This window comes from Falco rusticolus, chromosome 10 (assembly GCF_015220075.1).
Source record: "Falco rusticolus isolate bFalRus1 chromosome 10, bFalRus1.pri, whole genome shotgun sequence".
Classification (NCBI taxonomy): domain Eukaryota; kingdom Metazoa; phylum Chordata; class Aves; order Falconiformes; family Falconidae; genus Falco; species Falco rusticolus.
The window spans coordinates 27,136,834-27,159,921 of record NC_051196.1 but is presented as its reverse complement, the minus strand read 5'-3'; the positions used below and the strand labels follow the sequence as shown (position 1 = coordinate 27,159,921).

The window sequence follows — 23,088 nt, the reverse complement described above, 5'->3', positions numbered from 1 at the left end:
GGCAGCACTCGCATCCGCATCGCTCTCACCTCTGTTATTCCATTCCCCGAGACGGTGCTTTCTGAAGGCCACAGGCTTCCCTCCTGCATTGGAAAGGAGAAGAGAGCACAGAGTGAGTCTGACTGCGGGCAGCGGTTCAACTCCTTCAAACAGCTCGCGCCAGGTTTCACCCTGCACCAGAGCCCAGGTAAGGCAGGGCCACGGCCGCCAGCAACACACCGGTGCCCTGGTTGCAGCCACGCACAGCACCAGCACCACCCTCCCCACGGCAGGCAGCCAGCTCCAGCGGGGCATCAGCTACTGCTGCCCAGGCTGGGCACCCTATGGCTATATGCTACAGGTACTAGTGTACTGCCACCAAAAACAACACTTCCGATTAAAATTTCCCTCCATTTTCACCTCCATTTACATTTAATAGATCACTTGCAGAATGAATGATGAGAACGGCACCAGCAAACAACACTCTCCCATTTGCAGACTTCCCCCCTCTCACCCACGCCCACCCAGCATGTTTCTCTCCCTGGTTCAAACATGCCATAGGAGTATTTTTCAATTTGTGATCCATGAGCCGTGGGTGATTCACAAGACATCAGAAAATGCTCCACGAAATAATGACAAGATTATAATTAAAAAAAAAAAAAAAAGAAAAAAAGAAAAACCTCACACCCACATTCTGATGCACATAATCAAGGAAATCATGGGAAAATAAAGATAATGAGTGAATAACCAAATGTTAAGTCTAAATCTGATTTGGCTAAAAAAAAAATAAATAGTAATATCTGTAGCAACAGGATGGTTCTAGAGTATTTTTTCCCCAAAAGGGTAACTGGCCCTTGGCTCAGACTGAGAAACCGTGGTCTAGAGGCTTCCTTGCACTGCTGCCAGCATCACCCTGATCCTGCGATCTGAACCCAGGTGCCAACCACCCCAGGCACGATAAAGCCACAAAGCCAATTCCCCCCAAACCATGAGGTTACTGTACAATTCATGATCAAAACAAACAAACAAAGGTTCTTCCCATTTGCTGATGATACTCTGAGTGTACACAGTTCACCCTAGATGCTTCTGCCTTCAGAACTAAAATATTTAAATATTGCTAATATTCAAATAGAGCAACATCCCTTCGGTAGGCAGGGCTGGAGGAAAACAAGCCAGAAGGCTCCGAATTACGACCTGGAATAGCTGGCACTGCTCATTTCCTTGCAGGTGAGTCTCCAGTTCTGGCACCAGCGAGTCAGGCAGAAGTATTTACCACCAGTGGAAAAAAAAAAATGCCAAGGGCATTTCTCTTCCCCTTTTTCCCTGTAAAGCATCCCACCCAGAGGCCATCCCCAGGCCCAGCCTAGCAGCAGGGCTCTCCTGAGGAGCAAACCGCAACTGCCGCTGCCATGAAAATGCCCGTTTCTACAATAACGGTGCCGGTGGCGCGGGCAGCCTGGTGCCGCGGTGAGAGCCTGTGAAGAGCTGCAATGGTACCGCAGCCCCAGGGACACCTTCACCGATAAACTCAGGAGGGATTTTGCCTGCCTGATGCTCCCTGGACCTCACCCAGCTGTGAAGCACATCTGGCCTCGTACCAGGCTGCGGCATGCAATGGGAACTGTTGCCACGCACCTTTGTGGCTACCTCGGTGAGCAGCTGCTTGGCACGGCCGCTGTCCCCAGCAGTGCCCCCACCAGTGGGCAGAGTGGGGGGCCCTGGGGGCAGAGACACCCCAAGCCCTGTGGCAGGAGCCTGCGTACCCACGCATCCCACAACGCAGCACCAGCCCTGCATTACAATCTCCAAAACGTCTGCCCATTATATCCCTCCCCCCTTTTTCTTCTTTATTCTCCCCAACTTTGGAATATATTTTCTCTTGTGGCATCGCACACGGTATCAGATATGGAGAGAATCCCATCAGGTTCCTGTTTTTGAAGCTCAGTTCTGCACATAAACCTCAAGGCAGTCCTGTTGCCAGTGCAAGGAAAACAGTGATTTATATGGAAATGAGATGACCCAGATTCTTCCCACTTCTCAGGGTTTTTTAGGGAACATCTCCTTGGAGCAGCAGAGGTTAAGTGCCGCAATACCGGCACCATCCATCCCCCGCTGCAGCTCATGAATGCGCCAGTTGAGCTGTGTGCCGCATAGCCCTTCCTGAGCACCATAGCCCTTCCTGAGCACCGCAAGGCTGCTTTTTATACAGACCTTGAGACTTCACTATGCAACTGTTTACACAGGCATCAACTGTTTAGTCTGCTCCGCTTTACATGTACTTCTTGCCTGCAGGGGTAGTCAACAGTCAAATTCCCCCAGCAGCCAAAAGACCCAAGAGAAACTGCATATGCCACAGACCAAGTCCTTGCTCCTAACCCCCTGCTCAGCCACAGCACCAACACCAAAAGGCACAGGGAGGGTTTCCAGCGTTCCCACGCACACTGCCCTGCCAGCCCTTTGCCTCATCCCCAAGGATGCCGGAGCAGTGGGCAGGAGCGGGAAGCACTCCCAAAATTGTGTTTACTTTGCCATGCCCCCGTGGCAGACTTCCTAAGCAGCGAGTACCCCGCTGCCTTCTGCTAGATGTTTTATATTTAACTTGGCAGTGGGCAGTGCCATGGCAATATCCCATCTGCTTCCCCCTTTCCCGGGAGTGATGTCAGCCAGCTCCCGCGAGGGCGGCTGCAGCCCGGCACTTCCCAGTGTGCGGAGCATCGCTGCGCTCCCCTGGGGCTGCCCGCTGCGGCTGGCGACGGCAAGGGCACGTGCACACTCCGACCCCAGCTGCTCCACACAGGCAGTCCCCTACCCCCATGTACCTGCTGCCCCAAGCCCGCACCCCACATCCCACCCAGGCACGGAGAAGAAAAGCTCTGGCTCACACCAGCGCATCTGTTTGTACAGATGAGGTCCAGGCACGAGGCTCCGGGTGACACGTGGATGCAAGAGAAGCAAACCCCTACAAACACCATTAAAATGAGATCCACAGTGAGATAAGGAGCAGGCGGCAGACCCATTTTCTGCAGGAGCTGTATCTCTGCAGCTGTTATTAATCACTTCTCCCGGGACTGCGGGGTTTGACCCGACAGGCTCACATCCCCACGGCTGACTGACCACAAGTACGCTCGCCGACACAGACCTGCTGCGTCACACGCTACTGTGAAGCCCATCTGGGTAACGGCACATCTCTCCTAAAAACTCGATAGTGGGATTAAAATTGCTGGAAATTGATAGTCAGAGGAGGGCAAAGCCCCAGAGACAGAAAACATACATACGTTTAGCGTTCATGCTTTGGCCATGGGATGGCTACACAGCCCCACTGAGCCATACAAAACTGCGCTGCACATGAAGGAGCAGTACCGCTGTAAATCCTCATCCTCGGGGTTCTCATTGCTCATCCCTGATTTCCAGAATATTTAGGACTTGAATTCATCTCAACAATAGCTGAGTTTTCTAGACTATGGTTTTCTGAAATGAAAGCTGAGATTCTGCTGTCTGATGAGCAATACGGCTGTAAAAGCCTCCGCAAGTATTCCAGGACTCACTGCAGAACCTAAAATTACTTTTTAATTTCTTTTTACAGATCAATCTTCGACTTTTATAGAACCGCTTGTTTTAGTAATGTCAGAGAATTTTCTCTGTAAAGCTGCATGGTGCAGATTAAGCCTCTGAGCCCTCAGGAGGACTTACGTTTTCCATTTTGGGGGCCAAAGGTATGTTTGGAAACTGCATTTAAACCACTTTTTCTTGGGGGAGTGGGATATCACTGTTTCAAAGGTGCAGGGACGGTGGCATTCTTACTGTAAAAAAGTTTAAGTGGCATTTCTTAAGTATTCTTAGTTCTGGAAAAACAAAGTACTTGTTATAAGGAGACAGAGTATGAGAACACTGAGAACAGTGATGGAGAAACACATGACATAATACAAGAATTCCTCGCTAGCAAGAACCGCATTAAAAAAAACCTTTAGGGAAATTAACTTCTCCTTCAGTTGTAATTTTTGAGCTACAACAACAAAGAAGGACAACTCCAGCAGACCTAGCAGCGTCCTGACCATGGGATGAACTACTTTAATATTTCAAAAGATGAAAAGCATGTACACTGCTCCGGTGCCCGCCCATGGCCACAACAGCAAAATGAAGTCTGGGATTTAAAAAGCCCAACACCAGTTCAGTGCAAGTTTAATGGCTTACATGAACTGGTATCCAGCTCGGCACAGCCTCTGCCTGCCAGCCTTCAGTGATTATTTAGACTGGAGCTGTTTTCTACAAAAAGACACGCTGTGCCGAATCTGAAAGGAACTACCTTTAAGATCTTTATTATAACTGATCCCACTGTACCGAGCTCCCACTTAACACACAAGGGGCTTCTCCGTCCCACCGGGAGGGTGCTCAGGCCACAAGGAAGCCCGGCTGCCACCCCATCAACGCTGCGCTGGCAGCACAGACGGCGGCAGGGAGAAGGGGAAGAATTATAAAGAGGAGAGAAAAAAAAGCCCCAGAATGGTATATTCCCGTTTCTCTCCTTAGCTCTGAGGAAGGTTTTGAAGACTCCACATCCCCACTGAGGTCCAGCAGAGGTGCTGAGAGAAACCTTTGCTGAAAAGCCATTTAATTGCTGATGTGTCTGAAGGCTGAGTAAGTAATGAAGCTGTTTCGGTGTGCGGACTGGGCCAAAAAAATGCATGGAAATTTTGACCTGGTGATATTTTATAAAGAAAAAAATAATTAACAAGAAAAAAGTTTTAGAAAGAAAAAAATTTTAGAAGAAAAAAAGGCATTGTTTTTTAAACAGTCAACAGTTATTGATTCGACTTGAAATTTTTGTTCAATCTCCACGTGATTTTCTCTTCTCTTTCCATGTTAGCCTTCTCTCCTCTTTTTAAAGAAAATACAAAACAGGCCACTTCAGAAAACAGAAATTGGTATAACAAAATAAAAAAGGCTTGATCTGATATTTGCTTTGAAAATGTAAAATGAAACAATTTTGTGTTGTTCAAGTAAAACATTCTGAACATGATAAGACAGTGAAAAAAAATCTGAAAGCAGAAAACAATCTTTCTGCTATTTTTAAGAATTCCTGTGCCTGTAACATTCTGCTAGTGTTGGAAGCGGGTGCATGGGGTGGTAAGAAGAGAGAAGATTTCTGTAACTCCGGGAGGAGCTGGGATAGACGCGCGGGGGTTAGCTCTGATCCCCGAAGAGGGCAGGAGCTCGAGCGATCACCACCCTCGCACCGGCTGGTTTAACACAGGATCACGCACTCCCAGCACCTTGACCTTGTTGCACAGCATCAATAGATGACCATGAGCTGAGCTCACTCCAGAGACATGCTCCATCACCCACAAAACAAAGGGTGGTTGAATTGAGCTTGGGGGTTGCACAGCTCTTCTTCCCAAGAGGAGTCTTCCTCACTTTGGCACAGAGCGTTCGATAAGGGACCTTCGCCAGCTTGTGTAACGTGACAAAAAGAGCAGCTACAGAGCAGAGGGAAAGGCTGCACCCTGGGTGTCTGCTGGCTGGGCAGCCTTCAGCAGTGCTGTACTGAAGACTTATTAAATAAAAGATGCTACATATCTTTCTCTCACAAAAAAAGAAAAAAAAAAGAAAAGAAAAAATATAAGAAAAAAAAAAGCAAGCTATCCCAGTATTTCAGCTTTTTCCTGCAGTGAGCATGGATTTGACACAACAGAGCACAGCCCCACTCAGACCACCGCACGGCAGCACCGGTGCGCCCAGCCTGCCATGGAAGCCTGCGGAGGGGAGGGCGTGAGTCAGTGACCTTGAGGAAGCCCTATCGTTTAAAGAGCTTTAAAAGCCTTCAACATGAAAGCTAAAAAACCAAGTATCAGTACGAGATATCCCTGCACTGAAGACAGAGCCATGTAAGCAGCGGTGAACAGTACATGCTAGCCCTCCAAGAAAACGTGATGCCTTTTCTCTGTAGGTTCTGGTCAATCTCTGAGCTGCTGCATTTGAGGAAACTGCATAAACCAACATCTGCCTTAAGGCTGGGGAGGCTTCCCCTTGGGTCCCCATCACAGGTACAATTAACATGTTTCTCCTCAGGCTTTTATGAAGCAGGGAGTCTGGGTTACACAGGGAACCTCTTGAGCATCCCTTTGGAAAGATTTCTGCTTGTCTGGTTGACCAGTGTTTTCTGACCCCTGCATCACAGTAACGGCAGCACTGCTGGTGAAAACTGCAGAAAGCCTTTCAGGATTTCCTGGTCTCTTTGAGGCAGGCAATACATTTTTTATAGTCATTTGAGACACTCCAACTGGAGCCATCAAAGGACTCAATAGTTTGGGGTTGTTAAGGGCAAGGCATATGCACCCGAACCAGCTGAGGGTACGTGGTGGTTTCAGGAACAGGACACACCAAGAACAGCCTCATGTTGTTACTTGACCAATGTGAAATCCAGACTGCAAAGCTCAGGGCAAAGCCAGAGGCTATGGGTGTCCATACATTACAATATACAGCACCCTAAAGAGCCAGAAGCATCCCTGAGACGACCACCCCCAATAACAGAGACAGAATATGATGCCAGACCCAACCTGGAGGGTGCCTTTTTGTGCAGTGCCAAGTGGCATGTGGGCAAACACCACCCCATAAATGAATGCCTTCGGCTCCAATGCTTCCCCAGTGTCACATCACTGAGCAAACGGCGCGGGACAACATGGGTTGGAAGAGCAGAGTGTGACTTACTGATGAGAGGTTCTCGTCCCTCCGCCTGCCCTGGCTGTGCCGGCTGATGAAGGATCGCGCAGAGAGTTTGTAGTGGTTCAGCAGACATGTGATCACCACCACCATCACCATCATCACCACCACGATTATGATTATCTGTACAAACTCCAACTCCGCTGCAAGAGAGAGAGAGACACTTTAAGCCACCAGAAAAAGCAGCATTAATTAAGCACAAGAATTAACGTAGCCAAGACACCAATGACACCTGCATCCTTCCCCCATAAAGCTCTCACATATGCCTGTGTGGGCTCTGTATGCTTTGAACCCAACTACTTACTAAAAAACTCATTAATTCACTTCTTCATTGCCACAGAAAAGTCTCTAGGGGGGATCTTTAAAAACAATCTACAAAGCAGGGTGTTTCCATGCTACCGTGCAGCCAGGACTTCCCAAAGCCCTCCCAGCTTTAGTCTGCAGGATGCCCCCTCTGCCGGGTACAAAACCAGCAGCATCTCGGTGCTGAGTGTGCCTTGCTCGGGGCCATGGAGCCAGGAACTGGCGTAATTCATCCTGATGAAACAATTTAGCTAAATGCAAGATAAATTTCTGCAATTCTCTTCCCATCACCACCACTCTTTCCTCCATGGAGGACCGGACTGAAATCCTCCTCGGCACACGCTTGCACAGGCACGTGTCCGCTCTGTCACAAGGGTTGGACAGTGGCACAGGGAGCCCATGGCACAGCACAGCAGGCACCAGCGTGGGCAGCCCCCTCCCTCTGACGCCAGCCCATCTGCCACAGGGTGCAGACAGGGAGACCTCCTGCTCTTTGGTGAGATGCCAGACGGGTGCGACATGGCTGCCCATGGGGGCCACATCCCGGAGCTCCAGACATCCCTCGGCTCAGGGCTCGGCCAGCTGACAGTGGCAGCTTGAGTGGCTTGAACTGGCGTAAAGGAAAACTGCCAAAAATCCTCCAAACAAACAAGAGCAAGCAAACAGACTGTCCAGTTAACTCCGGAGCCACTTGGCAGGAGGCAGTAAGAAGTCGCTCCTAAAATTTCCTAAGGAAATAATTCCTCACACCTCTCTGAGGCTATGGAAAATTGAGTACTGCAGGCAAACGTAGCACTGGGGTCATTATTTCCATGCACTTGGCACCCAGAGAGCAGATGCCATCCCTGAACCACTCAGTTGCTCCCCTCAAGCCCCCTCTTGCCCAGGACCGGGCAGTAGCAACTCCAGTGCTCATCATAAAGGAGGAGCCAGATCAGCAAAATTCAATCATTCTGGGGATTTAAACTTTGTTTGCTTCTCAGTAGGGACAACTATAAAATCCAGTTTTGGAAAGCTGTGCCCTCAGCTATCACAGATGCTGCCATCTGTATTTTATCTACACAGACACACACACGTATATATCTGTAGATACATCGGAAGCCACATCATGCCTCAAAGGGCAGCATCACACCGCTCGTACCAGCTGGGGTGGCTTCTGCTGAGTCAGGCAAATTTAATTTTATTTTTTTAATGGAAAGTTTTCTCCTGGCAGGTGGCATTTAAGTGCCAGTAAAAGCAAATAAATGTCAGGACAACAGTCCAGGTGGTGAGCGCTGCCAGTTACCTGGGAGCTCATTCTGCTAAACAGCAGCTATTTCTGCCATTGCCCAAAATGCTTAACCAGCTCTGCCCACCACCTTCAAAAAGCAGAATTATGCCTTGAAAGCAGGAGCCTTGTCTGTCACTTCAAAGTTAGATGTATGAATGACTTGGAGCCCATACCCTTACAGCACCCCTAAAACGCAGCTGCCTCTACACTGTGAGACTGCATGTGGGGTAGGAAACATCGCAAAGGAATTCTGCCTTAAAAATGCCTTTTAGCTAAAGGCATCTTCTTAAAAAGGAGCTTCTGGGTCTTTCCCAGCAATCCCAGCAAGGTGCCCAAATGCCACTGTGAGGGGAAGATCCTGGAAAAAAATATGTTCCCAACAATTTACGATTCAGCCCCAAAGGAGCGGCACAGCTTGCCCGTGGGAACAATGGGTGACCAGACCCAAGAGCTGCCATGGGTGCCCTGTGCTGGAAGAATGGGCTGAAACAGGAGCTCATTCCTTCTAGACACAAATGAGATTGACCAGATACACAAACGCGCCAAAACTTAAAAGGCTGGGAAAAGAGGATGATGCAAAACCATTAAAAAAAGGCACAGTGTCTCTTCCCATGTTGCCCCCACCACGTAGGAGTGTCCCCGCACAGCCCAAAGGCACGTCCAGTTCCAGCTGCACCCAGAGGCACCCAGAGCATCCCTGCTAACCTCCAGCACCCAAGCAGCAGGGTGAAGCCCCAGAACCCCAGCCAGCCATAGCTCCCCTGGGTGCTCTCCAGGCCACCCACAAAGCCAGACCCCAGGGGGGCACCAACCCAGAGCCTCTCTGCCTCACCTACACGTGGGCAGCAGAGCCCACAGACTGGAGAACAGCCACCCAGCTTTTTGCGGAATTAATTACAGAAAAGACAAAACAAAAAACAACCACAGTTTTTTAGGAAGATGAGTCAATTTAGCCTCAAAATGCAGCATGTGCTTTGGCCACGGTAAGAAAACACAAGAAAAAATATAAATTAAGCCAGTGATGGAAAACTTCCTTTTCTGTTGAAAGAGGTTATATTTCTGAAGAAAGCCAGGACCAAGGCAGCTGTAAAGGAAAGTTCCTTTCCTGGGACAAGAGGTCCCTTACATGAACAAACAAGAAAAAACCACTCAACACATTTTGTATTTGGCTTCCTTGCTGAACTGCGCACGCTGCTTTGTGACAGGTGAGGTTTTGGCCATCAGGAATCGCTGCCCTATTTCCTTCCTAGGAAGGAGCACACACAAGATGGGTCATTTACAAATGACCTAAGCCAAGCTTCCTGCACACATGTACAGGCATATAATGAGCAGTGCCCGAAGCAGAAGAAAGGGTGGGAATTCTGTCAGGATCCAGGACAAAACACCGGCATCACATCCATCCCCATCCAGTCCTGAACGCTGGTTATCCCGGCTCTGGGACTGCTGTAATTGGGTGTTACAGAACAGTTGCCAAGGTAAGTCACAGTACGATTACCAGAACGAAGGGGACACTGCTCTCCCGCAAGGATGCTGCTCCTGCCCTATCTCTCCTGGTCACCTGGACAGGCTGGACCCCCCAGAGACCACAGGGTGAGGCCAGGAGGTGCAGGCAGTGTTTGGCCATGCTTCATGCCTTGCTCTTCAAACTCTAAATTGCGTTACTTCAACACTGAATCTAGTCTAAACATTACAGCCATCACACTGGCGTTGTCAGCAGAGGAGCGATTTTCGTATCTCACTTTGTGGGAGGAGGGAGAACAATTAAGCTGCAAATTAACATTCTGTAAATGCGTTTGGTGAAATGTGTCTGAACGATAAAACCTGATCAGCTCCCCCCACTTGGACCTTGGCCTTTTCATACCAACGGCCTGACTCTTCTTTGATCTCTTTCGTTAGCATGGGGAAGCAAACAGCTCAATTGCTGCAGCGGAGGAGATCTACCCATGTCCTGCAACACAGATGAGGGCCTGAGCATTTAAGTACCATATATGAGAAAGGTATCTGCCCCTGTCTTCTTTGGTGGTGCTGCTGAAATGAGAACTTCTTCCCAATGCTGTACATATACACGAGTGGCCAAACCCACCAGGAACCTCCGCTCTGCACCAGGAGGAGCGCAGGGAGGAGCAGAGGGCAGCCGGTGCCCAGGGTTCTGCTCTACCCCAAGCCCAGCCTGCGAGGAGCAGCACAGCCTTGCAGCACCTAGAAGCAAACACATCGGGTATGTTGAGGGTTTAATCCCAAGAATGCTCACGTTGCCCAAGCTGGCCTTTGGAAAAATAAAACAAAAAATCAAACCAAACCAAGAGAAGTCCCCACACACTCAATTTGTGCTTTTCAAGTTTCAAGAGACTCATACCCACTCGAGGCATCAAAGCTGCTGCCAACTCTCCCTCTGTTTTAACTTGTCTTCGTGGGCTTCATTTGCAGAAGGGGGAAACAAACCCCAACGCACTGAAAAGCTGGATATACTTGGTAAGATTTTATCCGAGCAGCTCAGTCAAACTAATGAAGAAAGATCATTAAAATCCCAAACTTTCAGTTAATACGTTATTATACAAGTGCAATTCAGCTGCTATGCTAATAAAGCGCCTTTGGGGAATGAAAAACAAGCCAAACTGCAAAGCACATAATTTATAATTCTACTGGTATTCTTAAAAAAAACCAACACACACAACAAAACAAGAAAAAAATACTCAACACATTTTGTATTTGGCTTCCTAATCATTGTCACTTTTCAATTAGAAGAGACCTCATTCCATTTCTCTCTGTAATTTTCCCCAAGGGAAGTGTTATAAATGCACTAGGCTTTACAAGATGGGCATATTCAGCCTCCAAATGCAAAGTAAGGTCACACTAATTTAATTTTGCATAATTCTTATTCCAGAACACATTTCAAACTAACAGGTTCAGACATCACATTGAAGTGACACAACCTGCTTTTCTGTATTTTCTGTCTAGACGCTGCAGCTCTGGGAGTTGGTCAGCATGCGTGCAACTGTTTTGCAACTAAGCATTTTTCCCCCAGATTCTCCTAATCCCGAAACTGGATATTCGTGATCAAGTAAAATCACTTGTCATGTCGTATTCTTCACGTTCGTTACTCACTTGCCACTTTAAACCACATGCGGCCTTGAAAGAGGGTTTCACAGTAGATTATAGCGTTACATTAATGAATGATGGGAGGCTCCGCCACTTCCCGGAGCCTGCGGGCTGTGGCCGCTCTCCTGCTCAGAGGGTTTTTGGGGAAGGCAGGAGGCTGATGACCAGCCACCAAGACGGCGAGGGACTGAAGTGTCTGAAACCTGTTCAAACAGCAGCCGGTGCTGCTGGCGGAGGTGCAGGGGCACCTCGGTGGCACCTCAGTGGCACAGCTCCTGGGGCACACAGCCCCACTCTTCCCACCCAAGACCACACTCAGGGCTTGACAGCGGCAAGGTGCCACCTCGGAGCTTCCTCAAGTGCATACGAACAAAATACTTGGCACTCACGGGTTTAAAATCCATTAGCATTTCTGCAAGGAGGGAGAGCTATTTGAGTCAACGGTGACACGGGGAGCACCGAGCCTCTGCGCACACACAGGCGGTTCACAGCGGCCCCAGGGGAGGGGAGGCTATGATACACTTCAAATGTATTCCCTTACTTTTTACAGCTAAACTACAGTTCATAAAATGCTTACGATAAACTTTATTAATGCTCTTCCTCCCACATAAGAGTATCACTGCTGAAGATAAATGCTCCAAAGCACTGGCATGTATAAAGAGGGGAAAAAAACCCCAAACACCTGCATTCTGCTGCAACTACAGGTACTCCCGCTGTCATTTAAAGTGGACAGAACAACTTTCAAACAGGATCTCAGCCAAGATGACCTTCGCTTTCAGCTGGGTATAAGACACATCTGCAGATCAAAACAGTTATCTATAAGCTTCAATTACAATTTCTATATATATTGGAACCGCATATCGTGTGAGAAGCAATGAGAAGGAGAAGTGAAATTACTCAGGAGATAATGGCTAAGCTGAACAAATGCACTAGCCACAATTCGTAAGAAAAAAAAGTTTAAAAAAAATACGCCAGTCATCATAAATTCTGTGGTACACTGTACTAAAACCTAAGCCTGTTTTGCTGAGACAAAATTAAAGCAAGCGGAGAATCCCCTGCAGAAACTTTGCTTCTCCTATGTTCGGTTTCATTTCCTCTGGGTATTTTTACCATTAAAGCCCCCCTTAGTTCTGACTCAAAACATTGCTGGGACACTTCAAGCACAATGAGGCCAATCACAAGCTCACACAGAGTATCAAAAATATGCTTTTCGGGGTGTGGAAGAAAAACTGCTGTTGCTTTCACACTCCGGTGGACATCAGCCTGGTGTGAGGCAACCCAATGCCCTGCTTCACACCAGACGAGGAGATAGCTCCCAAGCAAGCCTCGCTGCTGAGAGTTCCTGAGCCACCAGTTAACCTTTACCCAGGACAGATGGGATATGCACTTCAGCTTCTGGATTCTCCTGTGACAGTCCCCCAGCATCACAGCCCCATTATCACTCATTCCATTAGCATTCTTTGGGAAAATACATCTAGAACTGTGTTTTGAGGTTGCTCCACATGCCTGACAGAAAGGAGAGCTGGTAAGAGGCAGGCAAATCCCTCACCAGGCTTCGGGAGGGTTGGGCACAGCCTGCTGCTATGGGGGAACTTCCAGTGTTGCTCCAACATCCGCAACAGCACAGGTCACAGAAAAGGCAAAATATTGGGTTTAAAATGAAAGGTAACTCCAGTGGTTTCCCCCAGTCTAGAAACTAATGTGAACTTGAAAAGCAGAAAAATCTAAAAGGAAGTGAGTAAGAGTCAGGGAGACTAAAAAGGGGCTGAGAACAATGCAGACCGTGCCATTTCAGAAGTTTCAGAGAACTGTGGAAATAGTATTTCCCCCTAAATCTCTGCTGTGCCACCACCACCCACACGGACCTTTGCTCCCAACAGCCCAGCTCCTGGCTGGGCAGGAGGGGTGCTGACCCAGCCCCGGGTTTTAGCCCACAGCAGCGCAGGGACTGTCTTGTTGAAGACCCTCCACAAGCACCTGCAATCCAAACTAAGAGAGTCCTTGTCTATGCTGGGACATTACTCTGCAACCCAGCTGTATGGAAATTTCCAGATTGGCCATTTTCCACCATACATAGAGACTATTTTTAATTAAATGTCACTTACGTTCCCAGAGAAACATCCTGTAAGTGCTTAACACAAGAGCCAAGGAACCCCGCTGCGCATTGTGCCTTCATCTCTGGTCTTCACTTTCCCCAAGACACTTACAACGTTTACACCAAGACCGAATGGGATCGTTTTGTACAGAGATTCCTCCTGCTGCCTAACAAGCCTCAATAAAACACGCAGAAACAGAGTGAGACTTTTCTAACTTTCCTCTTCAAGTACAAAGAGATGTAATGAGGTCTCGCACAAATCTGGGCAAACCTGGTCTTGTGCATCCTCCAGAAGACCCAGGCTAAGGATGACTTTTAATGGCAGGTACCTTGAGCTCCCTGGCCCCATCCTGCCCCTGCAGCACCCCGACCACCCCAGCGAGGTCTTAGAGCCAAGCTTTGGCCACAGCAGTAGAGCCATTATAGCCTCAGGCAGCAGAGCCACAGCCTGCGGATGAAGTCAATGCACAGATATAGGGGGCTGGCGTGGGGAACGATGTAAAGGTCCCTAGGAAGCCAAAGAAGGTAAGCAGCTGGAGCACAGCTTGTCACAGGAGATGCACCATAGCAAGGCAGAGGATTGCTCACCCTGACCCCAGGCACCTAGCTCAGCTGCCAAGCAGTGAGCCCAGGCTCCCAGCCCTCCGCCGCAGAGGGACAAAGTCTTTCCCTGGGTCACTCAGCCCAGGAACGAGACCCTGTTCTGACTCTGCCTTGGCTGAGGAACACAGTTCCTCCCGGGACTGCAGAAGAAGCATGGCCCTTGGTGCAGGCATGGAGCCAAAGAGCTCATCAGGGTACAATTACTGGGCACAAACCTATTGTCATGAATGGGGAACCCACAGCACAGGCGATGTGACCCCTCTGCCAGCGAGCAGCCCTTGGGTGAACACCTGCCTCCTGTGGGGTGACAGCAGGAGACCTACCGACACCGTGCAAAGAGCTAGGTGATGCTCAAGAGAAAGTGAGAAAAGCATCTTCCTTTCTGCCCCCAAAGCCTTGCTCCAACTGCGAGGCAGCACTTTCTGCCCCTCAGCGCGCACGGCCACCTCATGGAGCGCCTGTGGTTAATTAGGGAGCCTGGTTCACGCAGGTGACTCAACACTGTGATTCAACAGATTCCGGTCGAGAGCCTGCAAATGACGTGGCGTGGGGCACCTTGGTGGGGACAATCCCGCAGCAGTGCCTGGTGAGCAGCACCAGCCTCCGGCACAGCCCCCGGGGACTGGAGACAGTCGGGCCATGTCTGCTTCTGAAGCTTATGAGGTCTGTAAATGAACTGCTGCCTACCGTTAGCTAAATATGGTGTCACTGTAATGTCACGCCGCATGTCCCAGCTTCTTCCATAATCCTTGGGGATTTAGGATAAGTTCAACTGACTGCAACGCCCGGTCCTCCATGCATACCCTTCACTCACCAGAAAGGAAGGTCTCTATACACACACACACACACGCACGAGCCTTTCCAGACACAGCAAAATTAACCAGATGAATTAATGAAAAGCGTTCACAAATCTGCAGCGAGCCCTTTCATCCCCAATTTTCCATTAACACCTCTGATATCCACAGAGCTGCCCTGGCTGCATGACTCAGAGCAAGACACAGCAGAGCTGTACACAGCCCCAACCGCAGTTCCCTCTCCTCCCAATTTTCTCATCTTTTCATCCACCCCCACCCTTGGGTATCTTCTGTTTGAATAGGTTCCTTGTAGCCCTTGATGGCAGCACTCTAGTTACATAAAAAAAGCATGTAAAAGACAAATAAGGGTGCCGCTACTTTTCGACTGAGCACGTGCAGATGAGTTTATTCAAGAGTAATCAGGAAGGTGGTGGGGAGAAGTGTCCAAATCAGACTGGCACTGGCAATAACTTGAAGCTTGGTGATGAAAAGCATCCATGTATCCTTCCTCCCTGTCTGTGATTCCCCAAATTCTGCACTTAGAAGCTTCGTGGGATGCCAAGCAGGGATGTCGAAGGATTTCAGCCAAGAACAGTTTCAGGCTAGTAACCTTAAAGGCTTCTCAACAAGTCTGCGCAGCTCCACAAAGAGCAAATAGAAAACTAGTCTTGGAATAGGGGTGGACCAAGGTCCCCTTCTTTCAGCATCAGTAAATATCTGTCAGCACCCAAAACCTGGGCTGTTTCATTAGCATTCTATAGCGAGCATCCTTCTCGGCCACTGGTCCAGAGGTCCCTGCCTGCTCCCCTACGCACCCAGGGGCTTTGACAGGCAGGAGGATACGACCCAGCATTTTCTCCAACAGACCTGGGCTGCCGTCTTTGCACGAAACTCATTGCCAATGGGTAGGCAGAGACACTGCCTTAAACTAGAAGTGATGGGTCTGACTTTCAGCAGTTCTCAGCACCCACATCTCCGGCCGAAGGCAGCAACAAGGGCAGGGGCTTGGGCACCAGCAGTGCTGCAGAGGAGGCGGAGGAGGAGAGACACCCTTATCCATTCTGTCAGCTACTTGACAGCCCGGCCTGCTCCCCTCCCCAGTCTTTGCTGACATTTCAGAGCACCACAGCTTCAGCAGTGCCCAGAGGCACCACTGAGAACAAGGAGACGCACAAGGACAGTCCTTGCCATGCACAGCTGAGAGCCTACCGCTACCTTGCATGCCCCAATAATTAGGGCACAACACAAGTCCTAATCACTTTTGGAAAATGAAAGCTGAGGACACCCTGTACTGCCTCACTTTACACATACCGACACGCCGTCTTTTGCAAGCAGAGAACCAGAAAGGCCAGAGCTGACATTACTGAACCGGTCTGCAGCAGGCTTGGACCAAAGCAAGGTCCACAGAACTGGGCTGATGTCTACCCAGTCCTTGTGCTCCGTTTAGAGCCCTGCCTGCCCCAGGCGCATGCATTTTTGCCTGCTGGCTTCGAGCATACTTTCAGAGAGTAGAGGATAGAAGTTACAGCAAAATTTGGGCACACTCTGGAGCAACATGTGGCTCCCTGGAAGGACCCAAGGGTTAAAGTCAGCAGAATCAAGTCCAGCCAAATCGTGGTCATTATGCCAGATGCTCATCAAAGCCTCTGTAAAAGGATGTGGGTTAAGCAACGTAGCCAAAGAGTGGACCTCATTTTTTCTACTCAAGGCTAAAGAATGTGAATTTGAGAAGAGCCATCTGAATCTACTCACCCTTCTCAGCTACGATTTTATAGCAGGGAATAAACTCAACTCCTCAGTGAGCAGCTGCAGGGGCTCGGACTCTGCAGCATCCCACAGCAGAGGCAGCAGGGTCAGCACTTGGGACATGTCTGACAACAGTTCCTCGTCCTCTCCTGTCCATACATACGGCATGGAGGAAAATACCTTGGTACAGCAGCAACACAGCCCAGTGCAAGCAGCTCTGCCCTGGCACATCCTTCCCACCCTGCTTGGAAAAGGGACATGCCCATTATGCTAAACATTACATCTGCACTGCTCTAATTTAAGCAAGAACCAAAACAGCTCCAGGCAACAGCTGGAATCCAAAGGCTGCCAGAGAGGGTGCAGCACCGAACACTGCTCCTGGTTTACAGAGGCCATTTCATCCACCAGATGCTGAGCTCCACTCGTTAAAGAGACCAATGTTCTCTCTCTCAGAGGCCGTGGTCAGGGAAGAAGAGATAAAAGAGCAAAGAACTTCAGATGGCAAATTACTCACCCTCCGCCGCTTGTCTGTTAGGTCATCTTAGAAACAATCAGACCAGGCGAAGTCATTACTGCAATATTCCTGCATTAGCATCTGCTACATTTATCTTCTAAATAATACCTCCATAAAACCACAAGCCCATCAGATTGTCAACAACTGTATTTGTTTACAAGGCAGCACGGAAAGTACTGGAGATAGACACAGAATATGATCTTGATACTGATATTGCCACTGCTAGCACGCAGCAGCAGCATCTTGAAGCTGGAGCTGCAGCAGCAACGCGAAGGCATCAAAGAGAGCAGGATCAGGCCTGTGACCACAGGCAGCTGGGAAGAGCCCATTGGATATGGTCCTGCTTCATGCATCATCAGTAAACGCTGAACTGCATTTCCAGGTTCAACATGGCCTGTTCTGATGCAGCAAGCAGAAGTAACGCTGTGCAAGCTAGCGATGGCAGGCTGCGAAGGGGGCAGGAGGGCAGTGAGCAAGTGGGACTCAGAAAAGGAGCCAGTTTGAGCAAAAAAACTGCTGGAAAATGGGTGATGGGGCCCCAAGAAGTCACGTTCATAGCGTCAATCCGTGGGCCATAACTGTGCATTTCATATAGTTAGTTTTCTTCATTTGCCACCCCGGGTAATCAAGCATCACATCCTCTGAGTCACTGGCAAAGGATGGCCTCATCCCGCACCCCCACCCCCTTTTTTTGTGTGTTTTAAAGGAAATGCCCCCATATCATGCTTGCAGCAACGAAGCATCAGACTGGTCAGCCCTCAGAAAATACTTCAGTCCTTCCAACACAGTAACTGCCCTGATCACACCACCGCACCTGTTTTTAAAAGGTGACCTTCCTGAGCTAGCACGGCCATGGTGGCAGCTGCGGGGACCGGGACCTGCATTCAAAAGCCAGAAGGGCAGGATCAGCACAGCAGCGCTCAACTTTTACATGGAAATTGCAAACGTGAGAGCTGGAGTCAGCAGCTCTCTCAGCTGGGACACCTCCCGGCTCTGAGCAGAGACCTACCAACTGGAGACTGGTTCAGAGAAACTCCTGAAGACATTAACCAGCTCCCTCAGAGCAACGAGAGCTAACGAGGTTCTTTGGGACACTCAGACTCTATAAAATCTTGCACGAGCCAACCCCTCCGCTCCCTTTTTGTGCCTATTTCTCTCACCCTCCCCTTTTCCAGGATTTTGCGACCACGTATTTTATACACAGTCAGCCTGATCCCAGCCTGCTGAGATGACTGGAAGGAGTACATTGCTTTTGAAGTTACTCCCAAGGGTAAGAACAGCTAAACTGGATTAAAAGAATAAAGTAATTCTGATTTTGCACTTAAAAGATAGGCAAATTTGCTTGCTGACTAGAAAATGCCGAGCAAGGCTCATGGCCCACCAAGCTGAGAACAACCAGAGTATCTCCTGCTCCCCAAGAGGCAGCACCACGGTGTCTGGCCAAGACAACGTTTGGGGCTGGGGTGAGGGCAGCACGTCACCTGCCACCTGGAACACAAGCATCCAGAGAGGGACACAGGAGCAAGAGTTTACCATTTGCAATCGCATATAGCATGAGCAAGAAAAAAAATTTAGAAAAAAGCGAGTGAAAAAACACCGTACACACTATCCAGATCAAACCCTGCCAGCCGACCCGGAAAGACCAAAGAGGTTTTGTTTGTCAGGGGTATTTCTACAGCTAGTAAAAATAAGCACATTAATAAGTAAGTATTTTCGTATACCCTGGAAACACTCCTGATCAATATGTGGCTTGCTACTGTAGAGGTTGTTTTTTTTCCTTCCACCCAGCAGAAACTCATGACAAAGGAAAGCACATCTCATTTATGAACTTAGCTATAAATACTTTTGCTAACTGCCATTTAGGAATTTCATTTCCTGCTTGAGCAAGTCCTGTTGAAAGAGGCAATTACCAAATTTGTTTCTAGTTATAGAAATAGATGTTTGTCGCTGCCCACATCTGTTTCGACAGACAAATTGCCAGTTGCGGACGCTCCAAGGAGAGCAAGTGCTCCATCCAGGGAGGGCTTTGCCACCTCTCCAGAAAGCTAACAGCAATTACAGGGATTGGGTTTCCGAATCCAGCGCTGTCTGAGCCCTGTCTCCCACTGCAACGGAGCTGCCTCGCACCGACGGGGCACCTGCAGCTTCACAGTCAGCCACAGCCAGCCGCCCGCACCGCGTCACCTGGTGCACACCACCGACCTGCCCACCCTGCTGTACCTGCTCCCCCCTCCTGCTGCTGCGGAGGCACTAAGGAATATGCGTTTCATTAGTCACCAGGCCCATCAGAACAAGGCAACTTCAATTCTGCAGGTCACAAGGATCCCATACGCTGTATTTGTTGTGCACACAGAGAGGAAGGCAGCAGCAAAGCATCCTCCTCGCTTGCAAAGCAGTGAGATGGCGCAGGTTCTCCCGCTCTGTGTGGGACACCCCACTGTGAAACAGCCAGCAGCGCTGGCACAGTGGCACAGGGATGGAGGTCTATGGCTGTCATCGGCACGGACTACAGTCTCTCCCAACTGAACACAGTATATACCGAGTTCTACCAGGTCTCCCTCCCCAGTGTCCTCCCTTTCCACTTCCCTCCACCCTGGCTGTCTAGAAAGTTTCCATTTCCACATATTCATGGGAAAACCATCCATCAGCCAATTCCCAGCGTGGTGAGCCACAGCCCCGCCAGAGCCAGCTGCGGCTCAGGTGCCCCAGTGCCAGCACCCAAACCCTGGCATAGTGCCCAGCAAGTCCTGCGGGACCCGCGCTCCAGCAGCAGCACCCCGAGAGGGACACAGGGACAAGCAGCAGTGCCCATGCCATCTTGCCCCAAGCACGACACCCACGGACTCTCACCCAGTGCCAGGATGTGGCAGCAGCACAGCGAAGCCACTAAACGTCACAAGCCGTGGCTGGGGAACCTCTGCTCCTCTGGCATTTTTCCTGTGTGAATCAATACGTGGCTCCCCCCACACCACCTCGCTTACCAACTCTCCTTGCAATTTGGGAGGGATGCGGGGGGACCCAGCCGTGCCCCCAGCCCCAGGCCATGGCGCTGCAGCTCCCCCGGGGTCTCCGGGCCACGTGCTCCGGGCAGCAGCGCCAGGGGCTGCCCGGACACAACACGCCACTTGCAGACGGGTGTCGAAACACAGGTTAAGCAAGTTGGCCAAAGCCACACAGGTCACCGATGGGGCTGTAACTGCCACCGGATTTCCTCAGCCCTGCCCAGGGCCCATCAGCAGGACACCTCTCCCTTCTCCGCCTATTCTTAAGTGCCATTATCATCCGTATGATTTCGCAGCTTTTGCTTACAAAAGGAGCGACCTTTCACAAGACAGATTACTCCCATGGAATGAGGACAGTCTTAAGTTACAGAGATAATTATGCATTGCAGAAACAAATATGCAAAACGCATGCAAATGCAGAGACACGCACACCGTGTTTGGTCACTGCAATATTCCAGTTCAGTTCTTGCCCCGGTCCGAGCACCACCAGATGGGAGTGAGTGCATGTGCGTGCTCACACAGAGACGTGAAAAAAAATATTTATATTTATACACGCGCACACAGCAGAGCGAATGGGGGAGGTGAGTAAAAACGCCCCAAATCTGACAAAAGCAGAAGCAATAAATGTACTTGCACCTCAGCTGCAGCAAGAGCCTGAGGAAGGTCTAACTCCCACAGCAGGTCGCCGGGAAGGCACCGTGTTGCGGTAGTTTTGCGGTAGTTTTGCGGTAGTTTTGCGGTAGTGCGCGTCCAAGCCCGCACCAGGCCGCTCCGCCCGGCTGCCCTGGCTCAGCACTGTCGGGTTCGGAGCGCAGCACGGGGCCGGGTTCCCACCCCCACCCCCACCCCCCCAATCCCCGTCCCCTGGCCCATCTGCGGCCCCTCCCGCCCGCCCCATCGTGCCCCGCACCCCGTCCCCACGCAGCCCCGCGACGGCAGATTGATGGCGCGGGGCGGAGGCGCAGAGCCGCCCCCCGGGTCAGCGGCCACAATGGGGCCGGGGGCGGCCCGGGGAAGGGGCGGCCGGGGGCAGAGCCCCCCAGCTGGCCCAGCCCCGCGGAGGCGGCTCCTGGCCCGGGCCGGGGCTGCGCGGCGGCGGGAGGAGCGCGGCAGCTGCCCCCGCACCGGGCCGCAGGGCGGCTCCGGGGGGACGGGGATTGGGGGGGGGGGGGGGCGGGGGGGCACGGAGGGGCGGATTATCCACGGACACCGCCTGTCCCCTTTTCACTGCATTTAACAATAAAGCAGTAGCTATAGCAACGGGGTTAATTAATGCATCTCATTTGCATAACTAAAACTCCGAACCCATTCAAACCTTGCTGATATTTTCATTCTTAAACCCGGCCCGCAAGTCTGCGCTCCCCCGGCCCGGGGACCCCCGGGCACGCAGCCCCCCGCCCGCCTCCTGCCCCACATACCTCCAGCCCCCCGACAGCATCAGCGCTTGCCAACATGCAGGGGGAAGAGAACAGAAACACGGGGGCTGAAGCGCCCTTCAAAAAATAAAACGGGGGGAAAAAAGTGATTTTCGGAGATGGAGGAAGCAAAGCGCATTCCGAGACAGGGGGGTAAGGAGATAGGCAATGTGGAGGTTTCAGACTATCGTATAACCAGAGGGGGGAAATGTCTTCTCACCACAAACATGCATCTGCATGATGTCTAGACAGTCATAAAAAGGGCAATTAAAGTACTGCAGGCTGCAGTAAGCTAATGTCTCCTCTCCCAGTCTAAACAGTTGAAACATACTGTACTAACTTCGGAAAAAATATATATAGGATAGAGAAAGACAAGTTTGTAAGGAAAAATGTTTTGAAATTCAGTTCTAAATAAGCCAGTAAATTAATTCAACCTTGTCACATCTTTGCCTTATAACATATCAAATATTCCGCCTGCGTCCTGTCTAGACTGCGATAACAAAGGGCATTTAAAGCCCTGCAAGATGCGCTGACAGAGTAGCCATTTAAAGATGCAGTATTGCTTTCTCCATCTAAAACGATTTGTCAGATGGAGTTAAAATGAAAATGATAAGTAATCACTCTGGTTCACAACCATTTCAAAAGACAAAAACCACAAAAACCTCACAGCTCATAGATATAAATCCCACTAAAATCATTCCAATGTATCATTCCAGTGGGATTTGTTTGGCCTCTTTTTTTTTTTAAATGGCATTTGCTTATTTTTTTTTATTTTGTTAATCTGAGATGTCACTAGCTTTTTGCAGCACATGCATTTCTAAACAGCAGTGTATTAAGTTCAAAAAAGCCAGCTCCAAGTATTAATTGATTTATCGATATAAAGTGATGACCTGTGGAGAGACACTATTATAACTCCAAGGGTTAATAATGAAAATGATTTTTTTTATTTTTACTTAAAAGCAAAAGCATAAACTATCTCACATGAGAGAACTAGCTGGTCTCCATCACTGAGACACAGTTCAGCCTGGTCAGTCACTGTACTCGGGAGAGCAAGACAGAAAGTTAAAGCAAACTGCGCGTGTGCACAGCATGGGTTTTTTACTGAGAAAGGAGTTTTCTGGAAAAAGCAAAACCAGGTGTAATCCTGTCTAACACAAGAAAAATTCTCCTCCCTTCCTGAGCTTTATCCTTGGAGAACATAAATCTCCAAAAAACCCAAATACACAAAATAACTGATCTGGCTTCACAGGAGAGCGAACGCTGCCCACAACAGAGCAAGCGCCCGCAGGCCTACAGCCAGCCTACAAACAGCCACGTTCAACAAAGTGCAAGACAGGCTCTTAAAGATTGTTTTGTTGTGACATGGCAGCATCAGATGCCCAGGTGAGGGAGGGGGACCAGGGTGTGCCCAGCCCCGGGTCCCCCCGCACCATCCAGTCCTTCCCAGGGGCGGGGGGGCACAGTGTGGAGTCAGCCCTGGAAGTTCAAAACCAGGTTGACTGCAGCTCCTCTCCACTCCTCACCCTACAGCATCCCACCACCACCACCTCG

At 49.9% G+C, this 23,088-nt stretch overlaps 1 protein-coding gene across 4 annotated transcripts in view; it reads right to left on the bottom strand.

Moving 5' to 3' along the window:
* Positions 1 to 23,088, bottom strand: part of PMEPA1 (prostate transmembrane protein, androgen induced 1) — a 51,906-nt gene that overhangs the window by 5,359 nt on the left and 23,459 nt on the right. For 3 of the 4 annotated variants that reach the window (XM_037403008.1, XM_037403009.1, XM_037403007.1), the window contains 2 exons: positions 6,685 to 6,839; positions 30 to 83 (listed from right to left, as the gene is read on the bottom strand). In XM_037403008.1, coding sequence (XP_037258905.1) covers positions 30 to 83; positions 6,685 to 6,839 — 209 coding nt within the window. Of the gene's footprint in view, positions 1 to 29; positions 84 to 6,684; positions 6,840 to 20,101; positions 20,196 to 23,088 lie in introns of those variants that run through there. The other variant, XM_037403010.1, reaches the window with a different exon arrangement.